This window comes from Prinia subflava, chromosome Z (genome assembly GCF_021018805.1).
Source record: "Prinia subflava isolate CZ2003 ecotype Zambia chromosome Z, Cam_Psub_1.2, whole genome shotgun sequence".
Lineage (NCBI taxonomy): Eukaryota > Metazoa > Chordata > Aves > Passeriformes > Cisticolidae > Prinia > Prinia subflava.
The window spans coordinates 49,569,041-49,579,636 of record NC_086283.1 but is presented as its reverse complement, the minus strand read 5'-3'; the positions used below and the strand labels follow the sequence as shown (position 1 = coordinate 49,579,636).

Here is a 10,596-nt window from a genome sequence, read left to right as displayed (position 1 = left end):
TTCATTTTTAAACCCACTACATAATTACAAGTCTAGAGCGTGGTGAAGAACGTTCTTCAGAGATGCAAAATCCAAACTGAAGAAGTTGGGATGTGCTAGAATTGCAACTTTGCTTTGAGTCGCCTTGGAGTTCTTTTCTGGACAGCATTTTCTCCTTCATGTCTGTCTGTATTTACTTTGGCGCACAATCAAGAATGGCAGCAGTTTCTGAAGTGCTGGTCAAAGCCCCTAGAAATGCTAACGTGTTATCTGCGGTTTCAATTTCTTTTCACAGCAGCAACATTGCTTTTGGCTAGCAAAAGGTGTGTAAGCGATAAACAAAGTCTATTTGAGAAGTCTGTGGGTGCAGAGAGTGTTGTTAGCATTTTGTGGTTGATGGTTTGGATTCCCTTTTTACCCAGGTGACAAGGCGTCCAGGCTCATGAGCGCACGGGAGAAAGAGGCTCATGTAATGTGTGCTCCTAACAGCTTTCAACATCATTGTAGGTGGCCATAAAAGAACTTAATCTCCAGCACCAGGGTGTCGAGGAAGTGTTAAAAGAAATCCTGGTCTTGAAAGAAAAAAGAAACCCCAATATTGTCACCTACCTACAAAGGTAAATAGTTCTGGTGTTGTTCTGGGAATGTTCGTTTGCATACATGCAAGGCACAGATTGCAAAGCTCTTTCCTCACTGGCTCAAAAGCGATCTTTCTATTGCAGCAATCCACTCCTGTAAGAGACGTGGGAGGAGATTGCATTTTGTCCCCAGGAATGGTTCCTGGCATAAAGAGCTTGGAGACTGTTCTTAGAAATCTGGCTCTCTTACTAAGCCAGCAGCCTGTATGTTCACTGGCTGCATGTTCTTTTGCTGTTTTGGGGCATGAATTTTTCCAAGTGTCAGAGGAGAAGTGCTGACAAAGCATCACAGCAATGATTTGCCTTGCCATGTTCCCACTCTTTTCCATTGCTATGCATGCCAAAAGACTAGACTAGGAGACACAGAATTTGCCAGGTTTGAAATTGGTTTTCCTGTTTTTGACTGTCCTTTATTCAAGAATTCCCAAAGGGTGTCCACAGTGCTGCACACCCACTTGCCCAAGGCAAAAGCTCTGAACACTTGTGTCTCCTTGTTGCTGGAATTAAGGGTGCAATTTGTGTATGAAGATGATGAAGCAGCTGCTGGGATGTGTCTGCTTCCAGATTTATCTTTGCCTCCCAAAACAGCCTTTTTTGCCTGCTTGCCACCTGAACCGTCTCCTTTTTTGTGGACGTGTCTTCCCCATTTAGACAGCACAGATTGCAAGCACTGGATAGCCTAGGTGGAGCGTGTCTTCATTTCATTCCATCTTCATTTAGCAGTGACCTGGAAGCAAAACTCAACTGTAGGCTTTTCTTCCGTACGGCAATTTAGCTTTGCACATTCAGCTCCACGCTGTTGTTTTCCTCTTCCAGCTACCTTGTCAATGGGGCTGTCCTGCTGGTGCTGGAGTACATGGACGGAGGCTCTTTAGCTGAGGTTGTCAGAAAGAAAAGGATGGATGTAGGACACATAGCAACAGTCTGTCGCGAGGTAAGGAATCCTGCTTGTGCTTGGGATGGCTTGGATGGGCTTGTCCTTTGAAAGCTCTGCTGAGTGATTCCATGTTCAGAGCTTTCTTTCTGTCTTGCTCTTATGCTTCAGAGAAGCAAGAGCATCTGGATGGAACTGTCTGCCAGTGTCCCTGCCCTTACTATAGTCTGTTCTTTACGCTTCTCTACCATTGTTGAACTCTCTGTCTCCTTTTCCTTTGTATTTTCTCTTCTGTGCTTTGCCTCTCCAAGCCTTTGCCCACAATCTTTCTGCACTGACTTCTTTGCCTGTAAATGCAAAGGTGTCCGAGTTTGAGACCAACGGCAAAGCCAAAGGGAGACTCATCTCTCACAGGTCTCAGCTTCAAGGGATGGCATGGCACCCCCATGGTGCTTGCTGCTGAAAACTGACTCATCAGCTACTTCCAAATCTGCTGTGGAGGCAGCCATCAAACGCTTGTCCTCCAGTCTCCCGCCCGACAGTGATCCCCTTGGTACCTAAGGCAGGGACTTTTCCTCTTTTGGAAAACCCTCCTTTGTCCTTGGGATGGGGAGAACATATCCACCGGAGCAGCGGTATTGTGACTGGCTTTGCAGGGGACAGACTCCTGCAACGACGGATGTTTGCCCCTCAGAAACAAAGATGCCTTCCCTTGGAAAGATCCTGCTCTCCTGGGGTTGCAGCAGCAAGCTCTTCCTCTTGCCAGCACTCAGTGTTCCTGTGGGATCTGTGAATCTTCATGAGCAGTTTCCTTTTGTGTGTGATGAATTCAGATCAGGCTAACTTTTGGCCTCCTCTTTCTTTTTTCTCTCTCAGTGCCTGCAAGGCCTGGCTTTCCTTCATGCCAACCAGGTGATCCACAGGGACATCAAAAGTGACAACATCCTTCTGAGCCGGGATGGCGCCGTCAAGTTGGGTGAGTGTTCTTGGTCAGGCGCAGCACTCCGGGGAGGAGCTGGGCTGGGGCTGCTTTTGTTTGGCTGCCAGGTGCCAGCAGTGGAGCTGCTGAGAGTGCAGGGATCACTGCTGCGAGCTCAGGGTGCAGCTGGAAGGTGCTGAGTGGGGCTGAGAGGAACAAGGTGTCCAGAGTAACTTTGGTTTGTGTGTGCTCCTTCCAAAGGGAGAGAGTTACAGTGTAAACCTTCATGTGAATGAGGAAAAGCCAAGGTGGGAATCGTGGCAGGTTTGTTAAGGGGACAACTCTCAATTTTCTTGGCTGCAGTCCTGAGGAAAGAGAGCACAGCTGCTTTTCCAGCAAGATTGAGCACTGCATTGTGAGACTTGGAGTGAGAAACCCTTTTCCTTGGTTTCCTCTTTGAAGCAGTGTTTGTTTTTCTCCTCAGCTGATTTTGGCCTCTGTACTTGGCTCACCCCTGAGCACAGTAAACGGAAGTCCGTGGTCGGCACCCCTCGCTGGATGGCACCCGAGGTGGTGAGAGGAGAGCCATACGGCCCCAAAGTGGACATCTGGTCCCTTGGCATCGTAGGAATACACATGGCCAAAAGAGAGACTCCTTACATTCGTCTAAACAGTGCCAGGGTAAGGTGCAAGTACGCTCAGGTACCGGTGTCCTTCTGGTCTGTCTCCATTAGACAAAATCCCATGCCCACAGCTTCAACTGGTTCCACCAAGGCCCACTTTGAAAAAAGGTCCCTGGGGCTCTCATGAGCTGTCAAGGCAAGGCCTCTTGCAGGTTGCAATAACTGGGGCTGCACCAGAGCCTTTTGTCTTTTGGGAGAGCAGGCTCATCTCTAATGGTCTGCTAGGCAAAAAATTGCCACTGCAGACTGGAGCTTGAAATACGGCGTCTAGGTGAGCATTTAAGGATATGGAAGAAACAGGAAGGCTCTCATGTTTCCTTTCCTTCAGGCTATGTATCTGATAAGCACGCAGGGGGCACCAGATGTGCACACGCTCAGGCTGCCCGCTGCCTTGCGTGACTTTCTGTGCTGCTGCCTGCAGATGGATGTGGACAGGCGAGGCTCTGCCAAGGAACTTCTGCAGGTACGATGCAAAGCGGCTGCAGGCCCACCAGCTCTTCCCTCGCACAAACTCCAGGACATCAGATGGGCCCCCTGTAGTGATCTCTGCTCTGGGTGCTTTTCAAATGGAAACCAAGTGGGATCCAAGACTGACTGAGGTTAGATGGGACCAGTGAAGGTCATCTAGTCCAAACTGCCTGCCACTGGCAAGGACATGCTCAAGGAGATCAGGTTGCTCAGAGCCCCATCCAACCCGACCTTGAATGTTGCCAGGGGTGGAGCACCTGCCAGCTCTCTGGGCAGCCTGTGCCCCTGTTTCAGCACTCCCCTGGAAAACAGTTTCCACCTTCAGAGCCAATCTGAATCCACTCTCTTTGAGCTTAAAAGCAGTCCCCTTTGTCCTCTTGCAATTGGCCCTGCTAACAGATGTGTCCCTATCTTTCTTCTAAGCCCCTTCCAAGATTGAAAGGTCTCCTTGGGGCTTGCCCTTCTGCAGGCTAAACAAGCCCAAGTGTCTTAGGTAATCCTCAGAGGAGAGCTCGCAACTTGTGGTCATTTCTGAGGCCCCCTTTTGCTCTTGGCTGCTGTGTTCAGGTTTAGCTGCTAGCCAAGGCAGTGAACTATTGCAGTGCTGGGGGTGGAGGCCTGCAGTGGGGCTTGAAGAACTCAAGGAAAGCAGTCCCTGCCAAGCGGTTCTACACTGGTCTGTGGCAAGGCAAGGGCTGTGTGTAGCTGCCTGTGAGCCTCAGAGTGCACCCAGCTTGTCGCTCCTGGCCCACTCTTAGAGGTTCCTGCCAGCCAAACAGGGACAGCTGAGCAGGATTTGTGCCAGCCGCATGTGCTGCCTGGCCCGGTCAAGTAGATGAGAACCTCTGCGGCTTTGCTGCCAGTTTTTGTGGCAGACAAGGAGCTGGTGAACGGGCCACTTCCTTGGCTGTCCCAGCTGTGAAGGAAGATGCCAGCCAGCACAGGAGGGGAAGGGCATGCCAAGGAAGACATTGCTCTGCCTGCAAGCCAGAGCTGAGTCCATCTGCGCTCTGCCGTTTGTGTCTGTCTGTGTTTCTGGGTGCTAGAGGAATCCAGCTTGACCCTGATAGAAGCTCAGTTTGGAAAAGGATGCTTTCCTTTCTCCTTTGGCTCTTTACTTTCAATTTCTTTTGTTTTTTCCCTTTGGACAGCATCCATTTCTCAAATTAGCGGAGCCTCTCTTCAGCCTCTTCTGGCAGCCTGATTGCTGTCATCCCTGCAGCAAAGTAGTGCAGGCAGCACAAGGACACCTCATGAGTTGGAGAAAAGAGCCTCTGAGGACAGGAAGAAATCTTGAGGAGAGAGGGGCCAGGAAACAGGCAGCCATCAGAGCGGGAAAGGAAAGGTGGCATCTCCTTTTCTCCCACTTGCTCATCCTCCTTCTAAATTTCTGCTTAGGACAGCATTGCTGGGGGTCACAAAGTCACTATTAATGTCACTACTGTGGTCTCACACAGACATTTTGGACTCCTTACAGAAGCCGTTGTTGTGCAGCCGGGGAGCTCGTGGGGCATTCCTTTTGCCTCTGAGGGCAGCTGGGAGTGGGTGGGCTTTGCCTGAGCTTCCCTGTGCAGGAAAGGCAAAAGCAGGGATGATTTCCCAAACCACAGAAGGCTGTGACCTAGCAAATGACCCAGTGAACACAGTGTGTGTGCTAGTGTGGCCAAAGTGATCAGCACAGTTGGCTTCCTGGATCCCCTTTCAAATTCTCCAACCAGTGGAGACAAAATCTTTCAGAGAAATTGGCTGTGGGGCTGCTTTCATACTGGTGTTGTTTTTATGATTGGTAGTACTTGTACTATTCCTTCTACAGATCACATGGACCCCTGCCATGTAAGTCTCCACTCCAGGTGCTTTTCAAATTAAAACAAAGGAAAGCTGCAGTGAAGCAACTGAGGAAGAGGAGATGACCAGGAGCAGTTCGGGATTTCCTTCTCCAATGCCAGCTTGGAGATGGACTCAGAATAAAAATCCTAGAAACCCCCAAGCTCTGTTGGAGGGGTTTGGATTGCCCCCTTGGTCACCTTATCTGTTGCGGTGTGCGTTTCCCAGGATGCGCTGCCAGCATTGGGGTGCGTCACATTCCCCCCGGGGAGACTCTTTCTCCCCGCTCAGGAACTCCGACGGTCTCAGCGGTTGCTTTTGGGGTGCAGAGATGAAGCAGAGGCGAGACGGGTCTTGGGGTAAACTGAGGAGATTTATTAAAGGTACAACTGAAGAATAAAAACTAAAAGCTGAACCCCAAGGACCGGGAGCACATGTCTTGCCGTGGATTTTATAGACAGGGCAATACAAAGCAAACAACCAATGAGAATGCACTCAGGGAGGAGTCCAAGGCAGGGATACAGAACGAAATCCAATGGGAATAGCAAAAGCAGTGTAACGATACAAAACAGCAAATGATATATTGAGCGAGGGAAGATTGGCAAGGAAAATACTAGCAACAGAGGCAGGGATACAGAGAATTGACACACAATGGCATGTATAATTTAAATCATAACACACAAATGAAATAGAAAGCTAGCCTGAAAACTCAAAGCAAAAACCCACACCACAACACATCATTGCAGCATGTTTTGCCTAACAAACTAGAACAAGCTAAACTGAGTCACTCCTTTTTCACCAAAATGCTGGGGCCTTGGTAAGACTTTTCAGATTAACTCCAGCACAAGCCTCTAATATCATTTCTATATGCCCTGACTGCCAGTATTGCTCCCTTCCTAATGTGAACACAGGGGTCATTCCAAGAGGTCTACAAAGCCTACAGATTTGGCAAACAGATGTGACACACATTCCTGAATCTGGCCGCTTGAAATTTGTGCATGCTTCTATTGATGCCTTTTCAGGTGCTCTGTTTGCCTCAGCTCCCACGGGAGAGACAGGGAGAGACACTTGATGTCATTTTGCTGCTGCCTTTGCCACCTTAGGAATTCCACAACAGATTAAGACAGATAATGGCCCACATACATTTCCTGTAGAACTGCAAACTTCTTCTCCTTATGGGCTATCACTCACCAAAGGGGCATACCTCACTCACCCACAGGACAATCAATTATAGAACGGACCCGGCGCCCATGGCGTTCTCAAACGTCTTCTGGTACAACAAAAGGGGGGAGCTGGGGACACTCCTGCTGAAAGATTATGCAAAGACCTGTATGTTTTTAATGTCTTGAATTGTTCAGTGGCAGACTTAAATCCCCTCAAGTTATTGAACTTGCTACTGTTGTCAGAGCTTTTCAAAATTTTTCTGTTCTTTTTAATCTAGTAAGAGATTCAGTTTATGTTGCAAAATTGTGAGGCCTCAGCCCTGAAAAAAAGTGTAAAAAACCTGGAAACAGATGATAGATTTGAATTGCTGAATAAACGCCTAAGAAGCTAAAGACTCCATAAATAGATTAGAAATTTAGTTGAAACAAGCTTATATGTATTAAGCATTATATTATGTATTGTTATAATTATTCCGTATATTTTACTGTGTATTTAAACTAAAAGTAAAATTTGGATCTTGGCTAGATAACCTGTTTAGTGGCTAAGGTCTGACATCTTGGCTAAAAGACTTTCTTAGGATAGGAATGCATGTAATGATTGTAATAATAATTGTATTAGTTATGATACCTTGCTTGCTTCAATGTGTGCAGAGATTAATTAATAAAGCCATCAAGGGGGTGTTCTTGGTTGATACAGAAGGGGGAGATCTAGGAATACACAAGACAGAGAGTCAAACAGACTTGATTAGCATAGCTGGTTTGATGACCAAGGTGCCATGGCAGGAACCAACAGAACTGTGAAAATTACAGGAGATGGGATTACACCTGCTTACGGGAAGAGAGAAGATTTAATCAACTTCTGCAAGCAAAGGATTGTTGTAAAATGCGTGAGTTTTCTGTGTGTGATTTTAAATCTGATTATTGTAGTAAAAATTATTAACCTGTTTGAAATAGTATATAAGCTTTTGGGAAACCTGAGTAAAATCGAACTCTGATCACCGAATCAGTCTTCCTGTCTCTCAGTCATCCCCAATAATTAGCAGAGTAAAGTAACATTTCACTGAGCACAACTAGAGAAGTGAACTGAGAGAAGGGAACTGAGACACTTTTATGTATCAGGATTTTTATTCTGTAATACTCTGCATCACTTACATGTGTAAGAGAGAAGCACGGTACCGACCAGTAAAACTGGTCCTAGAGAAAAAGGTCCCTTTTAACTTTTTCTTTCAGATGAACTGCTTGTCCTCAGTTTTCCCAGGGAACATCCTACAGACTTTCTGCAGTGCATGATGCTGGCTTACAGTTTGCTTCCAGGGAATAAGGAAAACCACTCTGGCAATTCTTGACAGCAGGGACATATCTTTTTGTTTGGTGGGACCTATAGATATGTCGTTTCCAACCTTTTTGATTTGCTATCCCTTCCTTATGTTGCTAAAAAAAGCCCACAGAAGGGTTTACATTAGATCTTCCAGCAACTTTGGACAAAATAATATTATTTTGGATATGAGCAGTTATGAGAGCCCAGAGGACAGATTACATATTTCCTGCTGGTCTGGTGGGGCAAGAGCCTTCTGGTGTCTCAATCTATTTGTGTTAACCCCTTCCAACATGCTGACTGCCACCAGCAGCAAGCCCATTTGTGCTAAGGAACAGACAGAAAAGACTTGAAGGGGAACTGCCAATATTTTGTCAGCATGACCATCCATTTTGCCATCCTTTAAAGTCTTCAAAAGGCATATGCCAACTTTTCTCCTGTTGTGATTATTGCAATGCCAGAGACTATGACAGTGGCAACATCAGCTACCTGAAAGGCGGTTGTAGCCAGCTGGAGCTTGGCCTCTTCTCCGAGGCAGTGACAGGACAAGTGCACACAGCCTCAAGCTGCACCTGCAGACATTCAGGTTTGGATGGCAGGAAGAATTTCTTCCTCAGAAGGGTTGTCAAGCATTGCAATGGGCTTCCCAGGGCACTGGTGGAGTCACCATCCCTGGAAGTGTTCAGGAAACAACTGGATGTGGCTGTGGTTTAGTTGACAAGTTGGTGATCAGTCAAAGGTTGGACTCAACAATCTTGGAGATCTTTTCCAAACTTAATGATTCTCTGGTTTTCTAATTCTTTGATTCCAGAAGTAGGTTTCTCTGTGTCTGGACTATCAAAACCTAATCCACCGCACCAAGTGCAGTTATTTTCAGCTTGTACAATATCCCTGTGCATGTGGGGTGTGTGCTTAAAAAGAAAACATTCCTCTCTCACTCACTTTGAGCAAGGAATTTGTTTCCATTCCTTGTGCATTCCTACAGAGGCATGAAATCCAAAGTGCACCTGACCCTTTTTTGATTCCAACAATCCATTTTATATTCTGAACTTGCTAATTCATTTAGTCAGTACACTTTCCCTATCACATCCTTTTTGCTCTACTGCTATCAGTGCTGTTCTGTCAAGTGATGAATCTTTCTCTGCTGTCCAGGAAGTCAGAATGAATTCCAGAGACCCAAACAGGGTATTAGTTTGTCATGACTTCAGTAAGCCCTCTTAGCTGCCTGTGGCATTAGGTCTCTTCACCAGATCGAAGCTGTGGTGCTTCAGAATGCTTTCATGAAGGACTGAGGTGAAATGGTGAGAAATATTCTTTTTGCGATGCGCTGTGGCGGTGTCTTTCCACGTTTATGTTTGTATGTGTGCATGGGCAAAGGTGGCACAACAACCCTGGGAATTTTTTGGCATGTGGACATTCTGGTCCTGGACTATCAATTGCCTGCTCATTTTGTCCTGTCTGATTTGAGACTTGCACACAAAATGTCACTTTTTAATTTAAGTAGTAAGTTAGTGCAAGTATTTTCCTTTTGTTTCTTAAATTACCTTTTCAGTAGAATAAAAGTATTACAGACCAAGCAATACAGTCTGAGGAGCACAAAAATAATTTGCAAATGGAATCTCAGATGGGTTGAAGAAACCTGTTAGAAAAGTAGCTGCCTAACTGAATAAACAAAATTAAATCAGAAAAGATTTTGGCTTGCATGTTGGGTTGGGCCTTAATGACAGATTCTCCACACAGAGAGTTAAGTTGAACTCTGGTTGTTTTCATTTTGGCAGATATTGGCCTATTTCCGTTCTTTCCCAGCCACTTTTAAGCCACTGAATTCCTCCCGCACCTTGGCTTCCCACTCCAGCTGCTGGTGATGGGAGCAGTAGGGAGGGATAGCACAGCTGCATGAGCTGCAGGGCCACATGTGCCAGGAAAAGGCCAGACAGCAGTGCTGGGGAACTGCAGCCCTGCTCCGGGCTGCTGCATGTTTGTACACACATGGCAGACATAGGAGTGAGGTTTAGCTGGAACAATGAACCAAGAAGCAAATATTACTGTATGCCATCTCTCAAACCATTGATTGCTATCTCAGCTGGGTGCTCATACCAAGCTTTCCTTTTACCTTATCTCATAAAAAGCACCAAGCTTGCTTGGCACGTGGGATTTTGACATGGAAAATTTTACGTCTGTGGGAATAGAAATTCAGCATGCAAAACCCCTCATAGATCTGCTCTGCAGCAAGGAGCTGACACTGTTAATCCCACTGGAACACATGTGGTGTACTAAATTTTTACGGTTGATGTTGGTGTTTGGTGTGACAACTAGCATTGATGAGTGAAAATAGAGCACTAGTGATGAAAAAAGTGGCTGGGGAAACCACGGTAACCTACTCCTCACACACAAAATCTGTCGTGACGGGACTGTCCGTGCGTGAGGCACAGCGCCGGGGCATGTAGAAGAATTTTTAGAAGAGCGAGGTCATGATTTATTGATAGGGGGTTTGAACAATCCCTGCTACCAGGGAACAGTATGAGAGTCTGTACTGTTCCTGTGCTGGTCTCGTAAACCTTGAATTAGTAAGAAAGTAGCAATTGTAATAATTTAGTGTGCCTTTGCACGGATGCTTCCTCACGGATGCTGAATACGTGTAACAACTTGCTAGGCCTTCTCATGGATGTAGAAAACAGAATGCTATTCATAAGGTAGAACAAAAGGTAAACTAGATGCCAAAAAACATGGACC

The 10,596-nt window shown here is 46.4% G+C and overlaps 1 protein-coding gene across 2 annotated transcripts; it reads left to right on the top strand.

Annotated features, from left to right (window-relative positions):
• The first annotated feature begins 296 nt into the window (after positions 1-296).
• LOC134564434 (serine/threonine-protein kinase PAK 1-like) lies at positions 297-6,966 on the top strand. 2 transcript variants are annotated; one of them, XM_063423288.1, is made up of 7 exons: positions 304-596; positions 1,434-1,551; positions 2,368-2,467; positions 2,895-3,091; positions 3,422-3,556; positions 4,713-4,906; positions 5,375-6,966. In XM_063423288.1, exons 2-7 carry the CDS (start codon positions 1,474-1,476, stop codon positions 5,469-5,471), a joined length of 801 nt encoding a protein of 266 aa, XP_063279358.1. In that variant the 5' UTR covers positions 304-596; positions 1,434-1,473; the 3' UTR covers positions 5,472-6,966. The 2 variants fall into 2 exon arrangements, with proteins under 2 accessions (XP_063279359.1, XP_063279358.1); XM_063423289.1 differs by lacking the exon at positions 4,713-4,906 and having other exon boundaries at positions 297-596.
• The last annotated feature ends 3,630 nt before the right edge of the window (positions 6,967-10,596 follow it).